The following is a 25,443-nucleotide window of genomic DNA, read 5'->3' as shown; positions in this document are numbered from 1 at the left end:
GTTCTCGTTTCAACTCTAAGTTGTCAATAAGGCACAGAATATCAATGATGATGATGATGATTATTATTATTATTATTATTATTATTATTATTATTATTATTATTATTATTATTACTACTATTACTATTCATTTTCTGATACAGCAAAAAGTGTTTGGATACCTGGAATAACAGGCGTCTACAATGCAAATTTTCTGAAGTGATGCAAATCCCTTCAGATGGACATTGTGAAATGTACAGTGTGCTGAAAGCTTCGAAGTACATAAAAAACTCAAGCGACAGTTCTCACACTACAATGAAGTGTTGATGGATCAGTGACAATGTCTGGGAAGAGAACACGGAGTTATGAAAATGCTTTCTTTTGAAAAACTATGAACAGTTATTTGTTCGTTAACTGATTACATTTAATAAGTCTAACATAAATGTATTGCAGGTATGAATTAAAAAACCCTTCAGTCACAACTTTTCGTGTTTTATTAAAAACCACAATGCATTTCAGACCCTGTGGGTCCATCATCAGGTGTAATTAGTCTTAATATATGTTTTATTTTATCTCCTGAATGAGGTGAAATGCATACTCCTGTCACAAAAAGGTTTGATGTGAGTTTACGAATTTCATAAGTCAAACGCGGAAAATATTTGCGAAATATTGGAAAAGATAAACAGTGTAAATTTACCACATACCGTTTTTAACGTTTTGGCAACGGCAATCATTCTTTTCTCTATTGTTTTCATACACGTCACTTCATTCAAGAGGCACATTTGCAAACACATGTTTGTCTACAGCTACATGGATACTCTACAAATCACATTTAAATGCCTGGCAGAGGGTTCATCGAACCACCTTCACAATTCTCTATTATTCCAATCTCGTATGGCACGTGGAAAGAATGAACACCTATATCTTTCCGTACGAGCTCTGATTTCCTTTATTTTATCATGGTGATTGTTCCTCCCTATGTAGGTCGGTGTCAACAAAAGATTTTCACATTCAGAGGAGAACGCTGGTGATTGGAATTTCGTGAGAAGATTCTGTCGCAATGAAAAACGCCTTTCTTTTAATGATTTCCAGCCCAAATCCTGTATCATTTCTGTGACACTTTCTTCCATATTTCACAATAATACAAAACTTGCTGCCTTTCTTTGAACTTTCTCGATGTACTCTGTCAGTCCTATCTGGCAAAGATCCCACACCACGCAGCAGTATTCTAAAAGAGGACGGTCAAGCGTAGTGTAGGCAGTCTCCTTAGTAAGTCTGTTACATTTTCTAAGTGTCCTGCCAATAAGTTAGCCTTCGACACAACATTTTCTATGTGTTCCTTCCAATTTAAGTTGTTTGTAATTTTAATACCTAGATAATTAGTTGGATTTGGCTTTTAGATTTAGACTGATTTATCGTGTAACCGAAGTTTAAGGAGTTCCTTTTAGCACTCATGTGAATGACCTTACACTTTTCATTATTTAGGGTCAAACTGCCACTTTCGGACCATTCCAATATTTCTTCTAAATAGTTTTGCAGTTTGTTTTGATCTTCTGATGACTTTATTAGTCAATAAATGACAGCGGCATCTGCAAACAACTGAAGGCAGCTGCTCAGATTGTCTCCCAAATCGTTTATATAGATAGGGAATGGCAAAGGGCCTGTAACACTACCTTGGAGAATGCCAGAAATCACTTCTGTTTTACTCGATGACTTTCCTTCAATTATACAAACTGTGACCTCTCTGACAGGAAATCACAAATCCTGTCACATAACTGAGATGATATTCCATAAGCACGCAATTTCACTACGAACCGCTTGTGTGGTATGGTGTCAAAAGCCTTCCGGAAATCCAGATATACGGAATTGATCTGAAATCCCTTGTCAATAGCACTCAACACTTCATGTGAATAAAGAGCTAGTTGTGTTTCCCAGGAGCTCTGTTTGGTAAACCCATGTTCACTGCGTGTCAATAGACAGTTTCCTTCGAGGTAATTCATAATGTTCGAACACAATATATGTTCTAAAATCCTGCTGCATATCTACGTTAACGATATGGGCCTGTAATTTAGTGGGTACGGATCTTTCGTCGAGCGAACAGTTGTATATGATTGTTACGTATGGAGCTAATGCATCAGCATACTCCGAAAGGAACCTAACTGGTATACAGTCTGAACCAGAAGACTTGCTTTTATTAAATGATTTAAGTTGCTGAACAACTCCGAGGATATTTACTTCTACATTACTCATGTTGGCAGCTGTTCTCGATTCAAATTCTGGAATATTTACTTGGTCTTCTTTTGTGAAGGCATATCGGAAGGCTGTGTTTAGTAACTCTGCTTTGGCAGCAATGTCTTAGATAGTATCTCCATTGCTATCACACAGAGAAGGCACTGATTGTTTCTTGCCTCTAACATACTTCACATATGACCAGAATCTCTTTGGATTTTCTGCCAGGTTTCGAGACAAAGTTTCGTTGCAAAAACTGTTCTAGGCATCTCACATTGAGGTACGTGATAAATTTCGAGCTTCTGTAAAACATCACCAATTTTGGGGATTTTGCGTCTGTTTAAATTTGTCATGTTTGTTTCGTTGTTTCTGCAACAGTGTACTAAGAAGGATCAGCTCTGTCGTTTGTTAATTTATTTGGTACAAATCTCTCAATTGCTGCCAATACTATTTCTTTGAATTTAAGCCACATCTGGTCTACACTTATATTATTAATTTGGAATGAGTGGAGATTGTCTCTCAGGAGGGCGTCAAGTGAATTTTTACCTGCTTTTTTGAATAGGTATATTTTTCGAGGATTACAGTATTCATTCTCGCTACGACAGTCCTGTGTTCACTAATCCCTGAATCGGTTTTTATCCTTGTTATTAACTCAGGATTATTTGTTGCTTAAGAGGTCACGTGTGTTTTCACAACCGTTTACCAGGTGTACCGGTATGAAATGAGCGGTTTTTTTTTTTTTTTTTTTGGTGAAAATGAAACACTAATTTTGAATAGAAAAGTAAAAACATTTTATTCAAAGTACTGACCATTGCTTCCTATACATTTTGAACACCTTTCTGGCAATTAGTGGACACCAAACCAATAAGAAATGTTCGTCTTTTGAAGCAAACCAATCAGACACTCAATTTTCGACTTCTTCATAGGAATCGAAGTCTTCCTCAGCCAATGCATGTCCCATTGATGAAAACAATTGGTAGTCTGGTGAATACGGCGGGTGGGGTAGCAACTCCCAGCCAAGTGTTTTGATTGTATCCTGAACCAGTTCTGCTTTATGTGCAAGTGCATTGTCGTGTAAAAAAATTACTTTGCCGTGTCTTCTGGCCCATTCTGGTCTTTTTTCAATCAATGCATAGTTCAAATTGATCATTTGTTGTCTGTAGTGTACTTAATAAACACAAAAAGTTGTGATTGAAGGAGTTTTTTAATTCATACCTACAGTGTATTGACACAGTCACACTTGAAGCTGTGAAATAGTGAAAATACATGAGATCTTTAATGCTAAAAATTTTGTGTAACTGACTGAATAATGACAATATTATCTAAAGGACAGACATAATGTATTTGGATAGATAAAAAGTCTACTCACTAAGCAGCGGCAGGAGAACACACATATAACAAAGGTTTTACTTATGCAAGCTTTCAGAGCCAGTGGCTCCTTCTCCTAGCAGAAGGGTTGAAGTGGAAGGAAGAGGGGTGAAGGAAAAGGACTAGAGAGCTTTCTACTCACCATACAGAGGAGATGTTGAGTTGCAGACAGGCACAACAGAATGACTGCTACACATGTGAGCCTTTGTCCAAAAGGCTGTGTTCTAATGTAGAAAACACACACACACACACACACACACACACACACACACACACACACACACATATTCACATAAGCACAACTCGCACACACATGACCACTATCTCTGGCGACAGAAGTCTGACTGTGACCAAGTGCGACAGATGGGCAGCAATCTGGATGTTGGGGGTAAGCAGTAAGCTGGGACGGGGAAGCGGAGGGGGAGGGATAGAAGGGTAGGGGTGAGGATGTGGTGCTGATGGTTGGAACATACAAGGATAGGCACCTACTGCAGTCTGGTCACAGTTATCACCTATCCCAGCAAAGGTATTACCTACCCCATCAAAGGCAAGGCTATTTGCAAAAGCAGTCATGCGATGTACAAACTAAGCCACAACCATTGCATTCTATGTGAGCATGACAACTGAAAACCTGTCAGTCCAGACATTGGCAGGTGTCAAACTATGGCCGAGAAACAGTTGGGCCACCCATTACCAACTTGTGCCATCTGGATCCTTCCTAACAACTCAGTTTTTCTGAATCTCACCTGTTGAAACACTCCCTGCAGTATGTCCTACATTCCCATAACCTGCCTGGCCTCAGACTTTGTTAGTCCCTGCCCTTCATCCACCGGTCCACTTCCCAATCCAGCACTTCACAGTCTATTATTCCGCCAGTACACCCTCACAGCCTATTATTCCACTAGTACAACCCACTAGTCTCCCTCTCTCTCTCTCTCCTTCCCCCTCTATTTCACTCCCCCCGCCCCTTCTTCCCCACAAACCTCCAGACTTTGCATACTGCATAGGTTCAGTGGGCGGTGGAATGACCCTGTAGTAGGGGCAGAAGGATAGAAGGTAGAAAATTCCTCACATCCTCACTGTGATTGGCCTAAGGAAATGAGTAGAGACTGGAGATACTGTTGGTTTTCTGGAATGGGGTCACTATGGCAAGGTTTGCAGGTGGCCACATCTGACAGCTGGTCGAGTCCTTCGGCCATGTAATCCTTGCAATTCAAAACCACAGTGGTAGAGCCTTTGTCCGCTGGTAGGATTACAAGTTTCTTTCTGCAGATGTAATGTTAGCTTCTATATTGAAGAATTTGGCAAATGGTGAGGCAAAGTGTGAGGTTAAGATATTTTTGAATGTTAATAAGGAGTCATTCGAGTGCAGCAGGTGTGGATCACGTTTCGATGGAGGAGTGAACTGAGTCAGGCAGGGTTCAACATTGTCTTAGGGCTGAGTCTGATTGCTAAGGTTGTTGGTAAAAAAGTGTTACTACTGTAGGGACTGGAAGAAGGAGAGAAGGGTCTTGAAAGTCCAGTGTGATTGAATTTGGAAGTGGGAAAATAGCTGAGGCCTGTTGAAAGGACTGATACTTCTGTGGGGCTAAGGCTTTCAGAGGAAAGGTTCATGCCTGCGTTTCAGGTCTCTTAAGTGCTGGATTTTGTGTGGTGGCGGGAGGGAGTTTCTGAGGGAGTGGTAAATGTAGTAGGCCTGCAAGATCGGGTTTGTCGGCTTTGAGGGGATGTGGGAAAGGTTTGGAGGGTGTTATAGAGGCGGTGGATAGTAGTAGCCCATCATGGGAGTAGGAAGTGAACAGGTTGCAGAGTTTTTTGATGTCGCGTTGTGCATTCTGCTCCATTCCCTGGAGCCCAAGAGTTCCAATGTGTGATAAGGGATTCAGGATTTGGGATTGCACAGCAGGAGAATTTTACAAATGGAGAGGAGGTATTGCAATATGATCTCGGCCCGTTTTACGTGGTTTTGCAAGACTAGGTTGGTGACGTCTATGGACTAGTTGAAAGCTCACGTGTAACACTCTTTCTGTTGTGTCTATCAGTGGCTTAACATCTCCTCCATATGGCGAGTAACAATCCTTTTCATAATAATGTTGTTAATATTTCAACATAAAATGGAAAAACAAATGAGACAAAATATCATACTCAAAACTAAGCCATCAGAAAATAACATCAAAAACTGGCAAAAAACGGAACACCAAAATCATCAAAAAAGCACCAAAGTTGGAGAAAGACCAAAAATCTGCTAAAACGACACTATTGTCAACAGAGAAACAACAACAAAATTCGTGAAGCAAAGGAACAACAGCAAAAAAGCACTGAACATGAGGGGGGGGGGGGGGGGGGGAGTGAGATAGATTAAGAAAGAATATATACCCATAACAAACAACCACAATAACATGGAGATCGGCAAAGAATATACTTGCAGAAAACAACAAAACTAACACAGAAATCGGCAAAAAATTAAGGCCTTAACTAGCACAAAAGTAACCCCGAAACTGGTACAAAAGTAACGTCTAAATATTAACACCAAAATTGGCACATAGATCATCAAACAACAGAACAATAAACAACAGCAAAATTGGCCTTAAAATAAAATGATTTCCTCCTGTCCCTACTCATCTGGTGATGATGAAACAAATGTCCGGTATGTTTGTCAGCATCCTGAAACCAAGGATGTGTGACAATACTGTAGCAATAAAAAATGGGACCAGAATGAAGTTGGGGCAAGAGCCTACTCACATCCTCTGCCTGGAGAAGGGCATCCATCGCATGGCGGTCCAGCTTGGCATCTGAAGTAATATTCTTCTTGCCATCGGCACGCTCCTTCCGCAGCATTACCATGTCCTGCGGGTTCGCTACCTTCTCCTGGTACATCTGCCCAAATCGGATCTCGTTGAACATCTGCGTCTCATCTGCGTACTCTACTCTGAGGCGCACCAGAGGAATCAGGGGCTGCTTTGGGTCTCCTGAAAGTGCACAGTGTCATGTTACATGCAACTGTTAAGTTCAGAGTAAATATGTAGGGAAAAGTATCAAACTGTAAACACAACATTAGAGAATGCAAGAGTAAGGTTGGCTGGTTAGTTGGTTTGGGATATAAAGGGACCAAACTACAGGGTCGTCAGTCCCTTTTATCTGACACAAGCAAGGCTCAAGGAACAAAAATATCCAAAGTACATTTGATAAAGTAAAAAGGGAAAAGGAATGGGGAACCACACCTAAAAAGAAAACGAATGGAGCAAACAAAAAATGGGGAAAACATACCACCACAAGGAAAAGTAGAAGGTATTAAAACCACTGGCTGATCACATTAATAAAAGACGATAAGCCAGCCACTTTGCAACACATTAAAATGTCCATCCCAAAAAGACAAGGCAAGATGAACACATGTAGGGAAAAGAAGACCACCAAGACAAACAAATGCAAAGAATGTACGACAGAGTTAAAATGGAGAGAGGGTGGCAGACTTGGAGAGAAGGCTATGCCCACCCTTAGATGGTATGATAAAAAAAAACCCTCACGAATAAAACTTAAAACTAAATCTGCTGTTGAGGCACTGTCACCCAATACTGAAGGTAGGGTGCTGGGGAGGTTAAAAGTCTGCCGCACAGTGGCTAAAAGTGGGCAGTCCAGTAAGATGTGGACGACAGTCACATGTGAGCCACAGTAACACTGAGGTGCGTCCTCGTGACGAAGGAGGTAGCCATGTGTTAGCTATGTATGGCCAATGCAGAGCCAGCAGAGAACCACAGAGTCCTTGTGAGAGGCCCACATGGAGGACTTCCACAGATTCATAGTCTCCTTAATGGCACGCAGTTTGTCGTGCGTACTGAGATTATGCCATTCCGTCTCCCAAAGCTGAAAAAACCTTGTGGCGTAATAACGATCGCAGGTCAGTTACAGGGATGCCGATCTCCAGAAGCAGTTTGTGTGTAGCCTGTTTGGCCAGCCGTCGGCAAGTTCATTTCCTGGGATTCCGATACAACCTGGGGTCTACACAAACACCATGGAATGACTGGATGGTTGCTACCAAAGGATGGCAAGGGTAGCATTGGTCGATAGCTTGTATGCTGCTCAATGAGTCAGTACAGAGAAGAAACGACTCGCCAGGGCACAAGTGGATGTGCTCAAAAGCACGAGAAATGGCTGCCAGCTCTGCAGTGAAAACACTACAGCCATCTGGCAAGGAGCGCTGTTCAATATGTCCTCCATGAATGTATGTGAAGCCAAAGTAACTTTCAGTCATCGAGCTGTCGGTGTAAACCACTTCATGGTCCCAGTACATCTCAAGAATCAAGAGGACGGGACAGTGGAGAGCTGCAGGGTTAACTGAGTCCTTAGGACCAAGTGAAAGGTCCAAGCGAAGCTGCAGCCTAGGTGTACACCATGGAGGTGTACATGGATGGACCTCAAGTATAGGTGATAAAGGCAAGGGCTCCACTTCAGACAGAAGAGATCGGACACGAACTGCATTCTTAAGCCCTGACCTGGGCCTCCGATGCGGGAGATGCAGCGCCATGGGTGGAAAAAGGAGACAGTAATTCGGATGCTCAGGATAACTACAAATGTGTACAATGTAACTGGCGAGCAGTTGTGTGCGCCTAACTTCCAATGGAGGGACTCCGGCCTCCACCAGGACATTGGTTACCGGACTAGTCCTAAATCCTCCAGTTGCCAGTCTACCACCACAGTGGTGCACAGGGTCAAGTAAACGCAATGCTGAGGGTGCCACCGAACCATAAACCAGACTCCCACAGTCAAGATGGGATTAAACAAGGGCTCTGTAGAGCTGCAGCAGCATAGAGTGATCTGCACCCCAGTTGGTGTTGCTCAGGCAGTGGAGGGCACTGAGGTGCTGCCAGCACTTCCACTTCAGCTGATGAAGGTGAGGAAGCCACTCTCAATCAGGCGTCAAAAACCAGTCCAAAGAATCGATGTGTCTCCACTACAGTGAGTGGATCATCATTAAGGTAAAGTTCTGGTTCCAGATGAATGGTACGACACTGATGGAAGTGTTCAAGGCTGAAAAATGGAAGCCATGGGCTAGAGCCCCTGATTGCGCCTTGTGGATAGTTCCCTGTAGCCGCTGCTCAGCAACACCAGTACTGGAGGAGCAGTATGAAATGCAGAAGTTGTCTGCATACAGAGGAGGTGACACGGACGGGCCAACAGTTGCTGCTAGACCGTTAATGGCCACTAAAAATAGAGACACACTCAATACAGGGCCCATTCTTCTGGATTTTGATGGAACTATGGGAGGCACCAACTTGGACATGGAAAGTATGGAGCGACAGGAAATTTTGGATAAAAATCGGAAGCGAGCCCTGGAGACCTCACTCATACAATGTGGCAAGGATACAATGTCACCAGGTCATGTTGTAAGCTTTTCGTAAATCAAAAAAGACAACAACCAGGTGTTGGCATCTGGAAAAGGCTGTTCAGATGGCAGACTCGAGGGAAACTAGATTTTCAATGGTAGAGCGACCCTGGCGGAAACCGCCCTGGCATGGAGCCAGTAGGCCACGTGACTCCAGGATCCAACACAACCGCCGACTTACATTGGTGAGGCTGATGGGCTGATAGATATCCACATCAAGTGAGTATTTTCCAGCTTTGAGCACTGGAATCATGGTGCTCTCTCGCCCCTGCGATGGAAAGACGCCATCGCACTAGATCCGATTGAAAATGACGAGGAGATGTTGCTTGTAGTCGGATGTGAGATATTTGATCATCTGACTGTGGATCTGATCTGGCCCAGGAGCAGTGTCGGGGCAATGTGCAAGGATGTTGAGGAGCTACCACTCTGTAAATGGAACATTATAGGGTTCATTGTGACATTCAGTGAACAAAAGGGCTTTCCTTTCTTTCTGTCGTCCGAGGGTGCGAAATGCTGTGGGATAGTTCTCAGACATGGAGGCTCAAGCATAGTGCTCAGCAACTCCGTTTACGTCGATAGATAACATGCCATTGATGTTAATGCCAGTGACAACTGTCGGGGTCTAGTACCCAAAAACATGTATGTATGATCTTCGTCCAGATTTGGGAAGGTGACGTACAGCACCCAATGGTCGAGACGTACCTCTCCCAACATTCCTGTCTCCGTCTTTTTATAAGCTGGCGGAACATGAGCACAAAACACCACTTAAAAGCTATTAGGTGCGCTAGGGAAGGGTGTAGCTTATATCGCTGTAGAGCTTGCTGACGCTCTTTAATGGCCTCAGCGATTTCTGGCGACCACCAAGGTACTGACTTTCGCTGGGGGCACCCTAAAGAACAAGAGACCATGTTTTCTGCTGCAGAGACGATTGTTACAGTGACCTGCTCAACTGCCACAAAGATGGTACCATGTGGGGGAGATTCAATGGTGACAGCTAAGGTGCAAGCTTCCCTTTCTGCCTAGTTTAAATCCCATCTTGGTAGATGTTCGGGGGAATGGTGTCAGTGGAGTGACAGGAAGATGGGAAAGTGGTTACTACCACACAAGTCATCATGGGCTCTGCAGTGAACAGGTGGGAGAATTCCTGCGCTTCAGATAGATAAATCAATGGCTGAGAAGTGCTATGAGCCACACTGAAATGTGTGGGGGGCCCAGTTTTTAAGAGGCCGAGGTCGAGGTCGAGTTGAGACAGGAAAGTTTCAACATCTCTACCTCAGCCAGTAAGCACGGTGCCACTCCACAAGGGGTTATGGGTGTAAAAATCTCCCAAAAGTAGGAAAGGTTTAAGAAGTGGATGAATCAGGGCAGCCAATGTGTTTAGAGGTACTGCGCCATCTGGAGGAAGACATACGTTGCTGACAGTTGCTGAGGTCGAGTTGAGACAGGAAAGTTTCAACATCTCTACCTCAGCCAGTAAGCACGGTGCCACTCCACAAGGGGTTATGGGTGTTAAAATCTCCCAAAAGTAGGAAAGGTTTAGGAAGTGGATGAATCAGGGGAGCCAATGTGTTTAGAGGTACTGCACTATCTGGAGGAAGACATACGTTGCTGACAGTTATTTCCTGCATTGTCCTGATCCTGACAGCCACAGCTTCAAGAGGGGTTTGAAGGGGCACAGGTACACTGCATACTGAGTTCAGGAAATAGACACAAACTCCACCCGACACACTATTATAGTCGCTACGGTTCTTGCAATATTCCCTATAGCCGTAGAGGGCAGGTTGCCTGAAGGGCAAGGTGAAGCAGAAAGCAGGTGTAAAGCTTAATAGTTGCCATAGCTCAGTCAGGTGGTGGAAAAGACAATTCCACTGAAAGATGACGTTATCTTGAGGTTGGGAAGGCATGAAACACGCAAGGAGGCGGGTTACGCCTCAGGGTCACCTGGTGCCACTGATTGAGTATTTTTATCCATTCCTATTGTGGATGAGGCATCAGTGAGATCCCGGTCCTCAGGGGACGCTACGATCACCAACTAATCATCAGGTGCAGAATTGGTAGGGAGTGGTGGTGTTGGGATCACAGGAAGGTCCTGTTTCTTAGCAGATTTCTTTGTTTGCTTGCCCTCTCACTACTCTTTAGGGGCTTGCTGGGAGGACTTCTCCGAAGTAGCTTCAGGCACGGAGGAAGACCATGAAGCTCTTCGTCCAGAAGCTTTTGGCTCCTTTAGCCACTGGTGAGTGTCCGCTGTGGCATAAGTGGAGACCTTGGGAGAGAGGGTCCCAAGGGATGAGAGGAGCCGGAGGAGGCTGTTGCTTCTCCACCTGGGGGAGGGGGGGGGACCAATGTCCCCTGTGTTATGGGGAGGGGCCTTGCTCCAGAAGTAGGTACTTTGGGAGTAATGGAATGAGATTTTCCCCCTACCACCAAGGGGGCAGATGTATTCTGGAGCCCCGGAGGGCCCACTGTTTGTGGCACAGAGCCTGGTACAACTCGTACTTGTGACGACGATGGTGATGTAGCTGCAGCGTATGTGGCAATCAACCAAACGGGTTGTAATCATTCAAATTTACGTTTAGCCTCTGGGTAAGTCTACCAGCCTGAGGTCTTGTACTCCACGATTTTCTGCTCCTTTTGGAGTACTGCGCAGTCTGGCGAGCAGGGGGAGTGCTGCTCTCCACAGTTGATACAAATGGGAGGAGGTGCACGTGGAGTATCTGGAAGCAGTGGATGTCCAGTCTCGACATGTGGCACTGGAAGTGCAGCAGGAAATCATGTGCCCCAATTTCGAGGACTTAAAGCACCACATAGGGGGAGGGACGTATGATGTAACATCACAGCGGTAAACCATCGCCTTGAACTTTTCAGGTAACTAATCACCCTCAAAGGCCAAGATGAAGGCACAGGTAGCAACCCTGTTGTCTTTGGGTCCCTTTAAATGCACCATTCTAGCTAGATTGGTGCGGATCTCATCGTCGGACTGCAAGAGGAGATCGCAATGGAAAATAATCCCCCTGGACCATGTTGAGGCTTTTATGGGGAGTGCCAGTCACAAGTGAGTAATGTCCAGGATTGGGCTGGGGATGCTGTCTGAATCAAGACTGCACCGTTTCTCATCCTGGACAACACTGTCACTTCCCCAAACTTATCCTCAAGATTTCGACAAAAAATTGAGGCTTTGTAGGTAGAAAGGAGTCCCCGACCATTCTGCTACAGACTAAATACTGAGGTGAATATGGCTCTCTCCTTTCTGTAGCCCTACCTTCCTCCCATGGTGTAACGAGGGAGCGAAAATACTTAGGGTCATATCTGTCAGCATTGTTCTCAATCTTGCCCTTCTTAGAGACTGCTGGCACTGTACGGTCACCAGCAAGACATGATTTAGTCTGCTTCATTGTGGGTCATCTGCCCTGCCACCGATCAGGAGCTCTCCCCACAGGCGCTACCCAGCCACAGCAAAGGCCACCTGGCATGATGGCCATTGCCGGAACTCCTGATGCCCCAGGAAAACGGGCATCTACTCCTTGGCATACATGGGGAGTTTACAGCTCAGGCATCAGCAGTGCGATCCCTGTGTTGTCAGGGAGCTACCACCAAATAGGTACATGATGGCCCCACCACAAAGGACTGGCTACTGTGCTGGATACTGGATGCAGAGAAATCCAATACTGTCATGGGGGCAAAAGAGGACAGCAGTCAACGGAGGAAGATAACACACCACAGAAAGTGTTCTCGCCCAAATAGTTGAATTGCAGGTGGAGATGCAAAGCCATGACAAGAGGTTCCAGAGATGGAATCTAGGGGCACTATGGATAACTCGTGCACCACATAAGGCGTCCTTCCTCATATGGCTCGCACCTCTGTAGAATTTGGAAAGTGGCAGGTCAAACCATAAAATGGGACCTAAACGTATAGGGCCAAAAAGTGAGAGACTCCTCCTCGTTGCTTCTTACGACAGGCAGGGATACCTTGGGCCTATTCTAACCCCTGACCTGCAGGGGGGGCAGAAGGGGGGGGGGGGCGGCAAGAGTAAGAGGTAATTGAGTGGACACATGACAGAATGTGCCTCAGCCAGCCAATGAATAACTATAATTAATGTGTACAAAAGAAAATAATAGCAACAAGCTTCCTAATTTGTCAGTGTGTAGTATATACAGTTCACAAATCTTGTACAAATTTATTCGACTGGTGCCGGCAGTGCTAATTTGGATTACTTGGCTTCTCGCCGGCCTTTCTTGACATTATCGGGAACTTATAAATTGTTACGTTTTACTAACCTCATCGTAAGTTCTCAACCCTATTCCACCACTTTCACGAAATTTCGAAGACATACACAAAATTTGTTTGTTTCATATATTTGTTTATTTGCAATGTCTTTGGTACTTGGTATTTCTCTTTCATATGGTATGCAGCAAAACAGCCTCCAAGATGTAACAACTCCACAAGACTTGCACATTAAGTTTTTTGTTCCTTTCTTTTGTTTTTGGAACATACATGGCAGTTTCTTCGTTTCCATTTATTCGTTTCATAAATACGTAGGCCTGTTAGTTGGTGTTGCTTTATGTGACTGGAAAGTCTGTTAACTGGATCATGATGAGATATACGTGATGTAGCGGCGACCTCCAAGTTTTGGTCCATGCATTCATCGTAAATAACTGTATCGTCTCTTTCATCTGCCATGATGAAAGGGCACAAGTACTCACAAAAACAAAAAACTTGATGACGTTTGTAACTTACTCTTACCTAAACAAAACTTCAACAGAATGCAAAAGATACTGAAACGCTGTCGCCGGCCACTGAGCGATACTATGCACACCACACCACTGTGGTGTCGCCGGCCATTGACCGTTATTTCGCGCGTGAAACCACTGTGGTTTTGCCGAACGGCAGAGTGTTAATCACAGGGTAACCACAGGGAAATTCAGAATGGTTTAGTAAACAAGCAAATTTCCATAACATATGGTGGCTTTATAATGCACATCATGAGCAAAAAAGATTTTTTTATTTAATGTGGTAAATGTTTTACATTATTGTTTAAAAAGGAGAGGGCTGAATGTTTTATGACTATTGTAACGAATTTTCAATAACTATTATTTTATGAATGAGCCACAAGCATTTGTTCATTAGAAAAAATGTGTTTTATAGCAATAAAGATGAACAGGTGGTCATAGCTCTTAAGGTATGCATTTTAGGGCCCATATTCACTAGACTCTTTTGCTTTGAATGATCATTCCTGTCACATCCCTAAACATTGACCATTCCTCCTGAGACAACCTGTATACATATTTTTCACATACATTTACCAAATTTCACACATATTTTACCAATATCTCTAGCAAACTTCGCCCTGCCGTACCATCTGAATTCTGAGAAAACTTTTAATTCTGTCAGTATCATTTCAAGAAAAATGAACTGCTATTGCCAACTGTCCGATTTTCCTGTCTTATGGCATGTGACTCTACACAGAATCTTAAATATGTCTGCGGTACTGAACCGTGTCACATGAGCTTTCATTACAAAACATGCTGGCAAAATTATTATCCAACTGCAGTGGCCATTCTCATGATGTGGTTGATGCAGTTAACAATGCAGATGCAAGACAGATTGCACATGATACTTCCACGTTTTTCCAAGTCAACTAATTACAGGAAAGAAATACCAATAGGCTGCTTTTCGAAAGTTTCTACAAGTCACTCCCTCTCAGTGTCACCTCCACCTCTGGTGGCAGAATGATAGCTTAGTCCCACAGTATTTTCATACACACACTGAGTCTTGTATGTACCAAATTTGGCGGCATTTGCTCCAGGTGTTCTGAGTTATGCTTTTATGTCACACCTTTTGACCCCAAACTGTCAGCCACAGGGGCGCTAAGGGTGTTTATACAGTCACAAGAAATTATTTTCAAGTAGCAAGTAAGACATGTGCCAAATCTCATAGAAATTCCTTCAGGTATTACAGAAAGATGCTGATACGTCACTGTCTTTGCATCCCTCCTGAATCCTCAACTCTAAAGCTGAAATGTCACTGTGACTCATCAGTAAGTCTAACAAACATAAAATTTACTTATTTGACACTAATATCAGTTGTTACCAAATACTTTGACAAGTTATATCTTCTCATCTCCACCCCCACTCCAAAGAGTGGTTGGGTATATTATCCCTACAGTTTTTTATACAAATAATGGTTCATGTTGTATATACATAACTGGACTGAAATTGCTCTAGATGCTCCGAAGTCAAATTTACATCAGCCACCTTTCACCCCACCCCAATGGGTGGTAGTCAGTTCTTCCCTCGCCTTCACCCTCTCACAGAAACCTTTGCAGGTGTGCACAAAACAACTCGTCAAAGTTTCATACCACAGGGTGAACAGTATAGCAACACATAGGAGACAAACAGACAAACAAATATTAAAGTAATAATTATTAGTACCCAAACATATTTCTGAGAAGGTTCACAAGCTAAGTTTTACAGTCAGATGACGAGATCATTATCTTTCGAAGCGCATTGTTGAGTTGTCTATAGGAAAGAAATACGGTTCAATGCTACCAATTACTACCCTAAAAGTTTAACAACCATTACCTCACATGTGTTATGGGTAATATTAAAACAAATATTAATTTTTATATGTGAGGTAAGTAAACATTTTATTTCACTACCGATTCTTGTTCAGAGATTCGATACATAGTGATAAATGTGGTTATAAAAATACAATCTGAGACTCAATGGCAATAGTTATGGGAAGCATGTTAGCTACGAGAGATGTCAAGGCACAGACAGTGAGCAAATAATGCAATAGTAGCACGCATTTGATACGAGCAGAAATACAGGATTGGCATAAAAGGTGAAACAAGGCTAGTTGGGTACACTGCAGCTTACTATTTTGTACGCAGGTATGATGAGTTGAATGTGTCCACTTCATGTGATGGAACCAACAGGCAACAAGAGTAGCACAGATATTTACACAACCTGTAACATCCCACAAGTCCTGTAATAGGATACAAACCAGTGAATCACCATGTTAATATAATTATTACATGTTACTGAAGCAAAGTGTAAGATGTATAATATGACCCTCCACATGGTCCAACTCAGGACCAGGTTTTTGTATTAAAAATAGTTGATACTGAAAAAAATGCAGTTTAAAATCACAAACAGACGTAATGGCTAGACAGTGCTTCTGTTCAGGAGACGAAATTCCAGCATTTCCAACAGACATGAGTGAAAAACCGATTTCTAGCTTTCAGAACTAAACAAACCTTTCCTCAGTGAGAATAGAGGGATAGATTGATGAAGGTTAGATCACTCGGATCCAGGCTGAGAGTGAAACATTTTCTGAGGATGAAGGGATTCAAATGGCAATAACACTACAGTTCACTTACACCTTAGCCAAAAGACCAAGCAGTAATGAAACTAATCATTATAAAATCTAGGAGCAGTTTATAACTTTTAAAAGTCTCAAAAAGGAGTATGGGATTTTGTTGTAATAAATGATTTCTGGGTAGTACTTATCTTCATTAGACAAAAAGTGTAGTACTGCTGACGAACATAGATAAAAGTGAGAATTTTCCTAGCTTTCAGAACCACTACTTATTTCTTCGGTGAGGAAAGAAGGATGTTGGGAAAGTTAAAAAGGAAGGGTAGGGCTCTCGTCTCTTGGTTGAGAGAGATCTACATAAAGTGAGAGTGATAGCAGAAAAAGATGTAGACGGAGGCGACAGAGAGAGACGGTCTGAGATTACACACTTGTAAGCACTGTACCAGCTTCAGTCCAGAGATGATCTACATCTACATATATATCTACACAGATACTCTGCAAATCACACTTAAGTGCCTGACAAATGGTTCATTGAACCACCTTCACAATAATTCTCTATTATTTCAATCTCATGCAGAAAAAAACGTTTTATTTCACTACCGATTCTTGTTCAGAGATTCGATACATAGTGATAAATGTGGTTATAAAAATACAATTCGAGACTAAATGGCAATAGTTATGGATATTTGCCGAGCGAATGGCCAGGTGTACCGGTATGAAATGAGCGTTAAGATACAAATGTATGGGTAGGGCTCGCACTGCCTGCTGCTGAGAAAGTGATTGCTTTTGCTGATATGACTTGCAATAACGACTGCGCGAAACGCCGCTATCTCGTTAGGGGTGCTACGGCAGACACCCTCTCGAGCACCCCGAAGACTTCTTGAGCCCTCGGCCTTAATTCATTCTGTTCTTCTTCTTCTTCTTTTTTTTTTGTTGGGTTGGTATGACATCTGTCAAAGATATTTAGTATACATAAAGTCATGGAACAAACAACATCACGTTTTCATCGTGTTAACAATGTCGAATTTTGAACCAGAAAGTGATGATTTGCGGAAAGCATTAATTTTTTTGTTTTCATTTGAAAAAAAGTGCTGCTGAGTCACATTGAATGCTTGTCGAGGCATATGGTGATCATGCTCTATCAAAAGCAACATGTAAAAGATGGTTTCAACGGTTCAGAAATAATGATTTTCATGTAAGAAATGAAGAACGTGGAAGACCACCAAAAAAGTTTGAAGAGGCCGAATTGCAAGCCAACATTGGATGAAGATGATACTTTGAATCAGAAGCAAATGGCAGCAATGCCAAATGTTGCACAACAAACAATTTCTGACCGTTTGAAAGCTATGGGAAAGATCCAAAAGTAAGGAAAATGGGTGCCACATGAATTGAATGAAAGACAGATGGAAAATCGAAAAACCATTTGTCAAATTTTGCTTCAAGGACACGACGGAAAATCAATTTGCATCAAATTGTTACTGGCGATGAAAAATGGATTTATTTTAAGAATCCTAAATGGGAAAAATCATGGGTTAACCCGGGACAACCGTCAACATCGACTGCAAAACCAGATCGAATCGGCAAGAAGACAATGCTCTGTGTTTGGTGGGATCAGAAAGGTGTGGTGTATCATGAGCTTCTAAAACCCGGTGAAACTGTGAATACTAATTGCTACAGACAGCAAATGATCAATTTGAACTATGCATAGATCGAAAAAAGACCAGAATGGGCCAGAAGACATGGCAAAGTAATTTTATTTTTTTACATGACAATGCACTTGCACACAAAGCAAAACTGTTTCAGGATACAATAAAAACACTTGACTGGGAGCTGCTAACCCACCCACCGTTTCACCAGACTTGGCCCCTTCCGACTACCATTTGTTTTCATCAATGGGACACGTATTGGCTGAGGAACACTTCGATTACTACGAAGAAGTGAAAATTGGGTGTCTGATTGGTTTGCTTCGAAAGACGAAAATTTCTATTGGCGTGGTGTCCACAAATTGCCAGAAATGTGGTCAGTACTTTGAATAAAATGTTTTTACTTTTCAATTCAAAATTAGTGTTTCATTTTCACAAAAAAAAAAAACACTCATTTCATACCGGTACACCTGGTATACCTGACTTAAGAACGGAGCTATTGCATCAGCATACTCTTGAAGGAACCTAATTGGTATACAATCTGGACCAGTACACTTGGTTTTGTTAAACGATTTAAATTGTTTCAGTACTTCGAGAATATCTACTTCTACGTTACTCATGTTGACAGCTATTCTCGATTCAAATTCTGGAATATTTACTTTGTCTTCTTTGGTGAAGGAATTTCAGAAGGCTGTGTTTAGTAACTCTGTCATGGCAGCACTGTCATCAACAGTATTTCCATTGGAATAGCACAGAGAAGGCATTGACTGTCTTGCTGCTAGCATACTTCACATACAAATAGAATCTCTTTGCATTTTCCGCCATGTTTCGAGACAAAGTTTTGTTGTGGAAACTATTATAAGCATCTCGCATCGAAGTTCACACTAAATTTTGAGGTTCTGTAAAAGATCACCAATCTTGGATATTTTGCGTTCATTTAAATTTGCCATGCTTTATTTGTTGTTTCTGCAATAGTGTTCTGACCAGTTTTGTGTACCAAAGGGGATCAGATATGACATTTGTTAATTTTTTTGGTATAAATCTCTCAGTTGCTGTCACTACTATTTCCTTGAATTCAAGACACATCTGGTATACATTACTGGCACATTGGTAATTTGGATGGAATGGAGTCTCTCTCAGGAAGGTGTGTCAAGTGAGTTTTTACTGCTTTCTTGAATGGGTATATTTTTTGTTTATTTTTGTAAGATTTGGAAGCTACTATATTCAGTCTCACTACAACAACCCTGCATTCGCTAATCCCTGTATCGGTTTAAATGCTCATTATTATCTCAGGATTATTTGTTAACTGCTCGAAATAGTTTTCAGAGAATGTGTTTAGCACAATTTCGGACAATGTTTTATGTGTACCTCCAGATTTAAACATGCATTTTTGCAAACATATTGAGTGTAAATTATGTCACCACCAACTATAATTGTATGAGTCGGGTATGTGTTTGAAATTAGACTCAAATTTTCTTTTAACCTTTCAGCAAGTGCATCATTTGAATTGGGATATCAGTTAAAGGATCCAGTTATTATTTTTATTTCGTCCCAGTTGCCAAGAATGTCCTGTATCTATCATACTAACCCACAGGAACTATCTACTTCAATCTCACTACAAGATAAACAACAGCAACAAATATGCAACTGCCAACTGTGTGTAGCCCATCCTTTCTGAACACCATTACGTCCTTTGCAAAAATTTCAGCTGAACTTATCTCTGGTTTCTGCCAACTTTCAGTGGTTATAATGATTTATGCATCAGTGTTTTCTATTAGCTCTTGGAGCTCTGGCACTTTCCCAACACCAGCTATGACAACTTACTACTGTGATACTGATGGTCCCTGGATCTATGTTCTTCCTGTTTTCAACCTGCACCCTTCGAGACTAAAGTCCTTTTTGTGTTTTCCTGAGACCCTCTAACCTAAAAAGCCACCCAGCCCACCCCATACAGCCCTTGCTATCCATGTAGTCCTCTCCTGCATGTAATGGACTCCTGAGATATTTAGCGGAACCCAAAACCCAATCACCCTATGACACAAGTCGAGGAATCTGCAGCCTACACGGTCACAGAACCGTCTGAGCCTCTAATTCAGACCCTCCTATTGGTTCTGTACCAGAGGTCCGCAATCGATCCTGTCGACTATGCTGCAAATGATGAGCTCTGCTTCCATCTCACAAGCAACACTGACAGCCTTTACCTCTTCTGATAGTCGCTTGAAATCAGAGAGAATCTCTTCCAATCCAAAGCGACACACATCATCGGTACCGACATGAGCCACAACCTGCAGCTGACTGCACCCTCATTCTGAATGGCATCCGGAAGGACCCGTTCCACGTCTGCAATGACTCCATACAGTACGCACTTTGAGTGCACATTGGCTTTCTTTCCCTCCTTGGCAGCCATGTCCCTAAGGGACTCTATAATGCACCTAACATTGTAGCTCTCAACTACCAATGATACCACCTTCTGTGAAACCCGGATCTTGCAGGCTGAGAGGCTTCCTCTGAAACAGGACAAGCGACTGCATCTGCCTGACAGGTGGAAAGATAGAGAAATGAAGATGGAGTAACGGAAAGAGAGAAGAATTACAAAAGAAAAACAAACATATCTTATACACACAAATAATATACAGATATTTTTTCCCAAATCTAGGGACAAAAAAATGGGGTGTGCAGATCTTGACATACCATAGTGTTGTTGCAACCTCCGTCTATGACATGTCAGTAGCACGTTAAAAGTGAAGTACTGACCACATGTTAACTTGCTAAGTGTGGCGACAAGTTGTCATTATCACTCATGTACAGCTAAAGAAAAACTTAAAATTCTAGAAGTGGGAAGAAAGTATGATGTGAGGAAGGGCCATGTTCGCGATTGACGAATAAACAAAATGCAGCCTCAAGAAACCGCCAGGCATTTTGTGGCCAGAAAGCAAAGTGTACGAACCTCAGAAAAAGTACCTTCAATAATGTAGATGAGAAGTGACCTTACGGATGTGTGGTGACTAGTGAATTGTGCCAACTTGAAACACTGGCCTTAGCTGAAGAACCAAGCATCAAAGGTAGCAGGGACTGGCGGCTATCAAGATTTTTCAATCAAAGTGGATTGGGCTTCCAGAGGAAAATTACCATCATTCAACTGCTTCCAGGTGATTACAAGGAAAAGTAATGAATTTTCGTCGTCACTACACTATAAATTTGCACCCTGAACATTCCTAAATGTTATTGCAAACTGGTGATGCGGATCAAAGAGCCGACCATTTTGAGAGGCTGCTCGGACCAACACCATGAACAGGAAAGGGGAGTCCAGTGTCTTGGTGCAAACTGGCAGCAATGAGAAGCAAAGGTGTACAGTGATGTTGGTGTGTAACTTGGGATGGACGAAAGCTATCATCTTATGTGATATTTAAAAGGTAAACTGCTCCAGAAATCTCAGTGAAAGGCATAATGGTGAGAGCAAATCCAGAAGGGTGTATGTGCAGTATCCTTGCGGTTGACTGGGTGACAGACGTTTGGTGTGTCACCAAATTTATGTAAGACATTGTGGTCTTTGATAGCTTCTGTGGATGTACAACAGAGGAAATGCGAGACAAGTTACAAAAAGAAAAAACCTGTCTTTGTCATTATCCCTGGAAGCCTAACATCTGTCCTGCAACCACTACATGTGTGTCTAAAAAGGCCATTCAAAGCTACACTTAAACAGCAATACACGCAATGGACTGCTGGAGAAAACAGCACATTTGTGCCGAGTGGGTGGGGGTGGGGAGCGGGGTTGGGGGGGGGGGGGGAGGGGGGGGGGGGCAACAAGCGACTGGATTTGTTCCAGATTTGCGAGTAGGTGAAACGTACACAGGACTCCATTCTGCTACATTGGTGCGACAATCCTTCAAAAAAAAAATGTATCACAAATTCACTGGACAGAACTGAAGATGACTCACTAGGCGAAGTTGGTGATGATGAAACGATTCTTCCACTAGTGATGATGATAGAATCATTACCTTACAATAATTGCTTTCTAAGCAAAACACAGATTAAAGCTGATGTTTCTTTTCTTTTTTCCCCTACCTTAAAATTAGGGTGCATAGATTATTCGACAGTGCAGATTATATGTGTATATACGGACTATTGTCGTGACTCGAGCATCAAGAAGACCTCCACAACTAGCCGAGGAATATGTTGACCAGCCACTGACATAATTCTGCACTGGGCGGTGCAATAGTGCCCGCCCAACGACCCACCATGTGGCGTTCTGCCGTCACCGGTCGACAGTGTCTCAACACGGCACAGCATGACGAGGCATTCCCACATCCGAGTGAGTGGCAGGAACCTACCACATGATGTAAGACATCTAGTCACAGTAACGATAAATGCTTCGGTCTCATCGAACAGCCTTGTGAAACGGCATCGTTGACAAGAAAGTCATCGACCTACGAGCGATCAGCCTCCAGGTTTTGATCTCGATCCACTGAAATGCCACCACTAAGTGGCTGCCATCACCTGCCACCAGAGCCAGTCTCTGAGGGGCCCAGGTTCAACGTGGGCCCTATGCCAAAGAGGGCCAGCCAGCACTACTCAATCACCGTGTGGCTCGGCCTGCTTCACTGAGCTGACTGAGTGACCAGCAGCAGCAAGGCCACTGCCCGGCGTCAGCCTCTGTCTTCTCGACATATTGCCAGGGAGGACAATCGCGATATATTAGCTGGGGCCACTACCAGACTGCTACTGGCAAAGTATTGTACGGAGGCATTGAATAATAAAGTATTTCCCAGTCGAGTATGCATTCTTCACTCCGCGCTCTCTGTGGTACTGAAGAACACATACTAGTTTCCTGCATACACGATTTTGCGAACAGAAGCCGCCGGTCTGTAACAGTAAAATATAAACACCATTCAGGGATTAGTCCTTAGGCCTGTTCTATGTACTGTAAGTTCCTTCGCATGATTTGTGCTTCTTCACAAGATATAGGAGTGAGGAACAGATGCAGTTTGTGGAGAGAGAATTCATATATTATTTTATGCTACATCTAATATCAAACAGTAAAAGTAATACATTACTGTTTGCTGTAGTTGCAACATCAGTGTTGACAGTAATCTGAGTGTTGAAATATATACAGACACACAGTTTTCCAATTCAGGCAGTCAGCAATACAATGACTATTCCAAAGATGATGAGCCCTGACCGATATGGGAGCCTGCAAATGTTATGAAATGGCAAAAACACAAAATGGGCTCTGTGCCTCAATGTTCAAACTTAATTAGATCCACTGCTGGAGCTCCAGAGAGAGGACACTTGTATGTCACCGGTAGCAGTGTAAGCAGTCACGGCAGTGCCATATTAACGCGCGGGTGCCCGTAGGGAACGTGACAGCACGACTGTCTGTGCATGTATTTTAAAGAGCGGCCAACTGCGATACCGCACTGAGAGGGCCGAACGTTGGGTGACGACAAAACAAAACAATCTCAGCCTTACACCAGCCGGTCAGACGACACGGTCATGCCACTGCAGACAGCTGTTTCGGAGGATTGCTCTAGTTGGCACACCTGTGGAACTGTGTGCACAATCCTGCATAAGGACCTGAAAATGCAACAAGTGTCATTCAGTTGAGTGGCACAAATGCTGACACATGCCCTCAAGATTGTGCGCTTGCCAATTTCGTGATGAATGTACAAATGAGATTTCGTTTTGAACAACAGTGACAATGGATGAGACACAGCTGCCACTTTTCAATATTGAAACAATGTGCCAGTCAGCTTAGGGGAAGCACAGTGGTTACTTTTTTATGTTTCGGGTGAGAGCCAATGCTAGAAAAATGACTATGTGGTCATATTCTGTGACAGTGATGGTGTAATTCTTCTTCACTGCTTTCCAAAGACCACTACAGTAAGAGGTGTGAGCTACTAGTTTGTTTTGTGGACAAGTTTCTTCCAGCTTCTGGTGATTTTTGGTTTTTCCAAGTTGTGAGAGACATTCCAACATAATCTAGAAAATATAGTAACACATCTGGATTGTAAGGTGGGTGTTCGAGAGACTGTCAGCGCAGCTCGGCGAGTTTTCACAAGTTAGAGCTTTAGAGCTACTGTATGCAACTGTGCAAGAAAAGGAAGTCACAACTTGGTTGCCAACATCATTTGCTGCGATAAGCAGTCACGCCATCATCCGGCAGTTTGCTGTAGTACGTTACATTCATCATTCTTCACCTATACAGGTGATACACAAGTAAAATTAGTTGGATACATAAAGAATGGCTTTAACACTTATTTAATTACTACTATATACCCTCACTTGTAATGGCTTAGGCAGAAAGTACGGCAGTGTGAAATCTCCAACACCTTGTCACATTAAGGAATGCATGGTGGTGACAACTGGAAAATCACAGATGTAATAGAGGCACAATTGGAAAATGTACAACCCAACAACGGAGTGTCTCTTCCGTTCTAGGCTTAGTCAAATATATGTCAGTACCCTGTTGCTTTGATTTGCATAGTGACAAGAGCAACACAGCACTCTCGCAAATCGCTTTTGAGAAAACTGAGTTGCCTTCCACTAGCCGCGCAAGATTCAAATTTTGTGTTCAGTGACATGCTTGCCAGATGCCATTTATAGCTGTGGTTTTTATTTTATCATGACCATTTCAAAACTTCTGCACCTAGCAGGGGGGAAAAAGGGGAGGGGGGGGGCGACATTGCACACCAAACACTAATGGTTATTGCTTAATTGTAGTGATACTGAAATGGCACACCTTTGTTCAGTCATGCGTACAGCCATTCCTTCTCCATTCACCCGCAAGTGATTTCCAAATGTGCGGCACTGCTTGTGTCACTATGCGTATCAAATGAACAAAGTTCTGACTGAGTCCAATGTAGAAGACACACTCCATGGTTGGACATTCTCCTACAGTGTCATTGTTACGAAGGTGATTCAAATAGAAATCTTAAAAGTCTATAACATTTTTAGTTGTAATAATGAACAAACGACTTACATGTCATTTGCTGACATAGTCTCCCTGACCCTGAATGCATATATTGTAATTTCCTGAGAAGTCTCAACTGTCTTACGGGCAGCATGTGGTTGGGTGTTGTCAAGCTGTAGCAATGCTCCTAAAGTCAGAAGTCCTCACTGTTAACTCCTCACTGCAGGGTGAAGTTGTTATCATCACTCCCCTCTCCATGTAATGATTCAAAATTTCCCTCTTGCATCCCAGAAGAGAATGAGGAAGGCTTTTCCAGCAGACGTTTTAAGTGCAATTATTTTTTTCCTTTCGGGGATGATGAGCTGTGGCGTCATTCCATACTTGACCTTTTCATTACTGGGTGGTCAGAGTGAACCCAAGTCTCAGAACCTGTAACAATTTTTCCCAGAAACACATCACTTTTGATATGGAACAATGCAAAAGTTCTCACAGGCATCAACGTGACAGTCTTTCAATCCGGCAGTCAACTGACGTGGCACCCATCTTGCAGACACCTTATTGGAGTGCAGTACAATGCGAACAATATTCTACACCGAATCAATCACTCTGTTCTCCTTTAC

General features: G+C 42.9%; 1 protein-coding gene across 2 annotated transcripts in view; it reads right to left on the bottom strand.

The window, feature by feature from the left end:
* LOC124550991 (double-strand break repair protein MRE11) overlaps nt 1–25,443 on the bottom strand; it is a 149,551-nt gene that overhangs the window by 57,452 nt on the left and 66,656 nt on the right. For both annotated transcript variants that reach the window (XM_047125821.1, XM_047125822.1), the window contains one exon: nt 6,319–6,545. In XM_047125821.1, the coding sequence (XP_046981777.1) occupies nt 6,319–6,545 (227 nt within the window). The remainder of the gene's footprint in view (nt 1–6,318; nt 6,546–25,443) is intronic.

The sequence above is a fragment of the Schistocerca americana genome, chromosome 9 (assembly GCF_021461395.2).
Source record: "Schistocerca americana isolate TAMUIC-IGC-003095 chromosome 9, iqSchAmer2.1, whole genome shotgun sequence".
NCBI lineage: Eukaryota > Metazoa > Arthropoda > Insecta > Orthoptera > Acrididae > Schistocerca > Schistocerca americana.
Note: the sequence above shows the minus strand (reverse complement) of the source record. Positions and strands in the feature narration are given on the sequence as shown.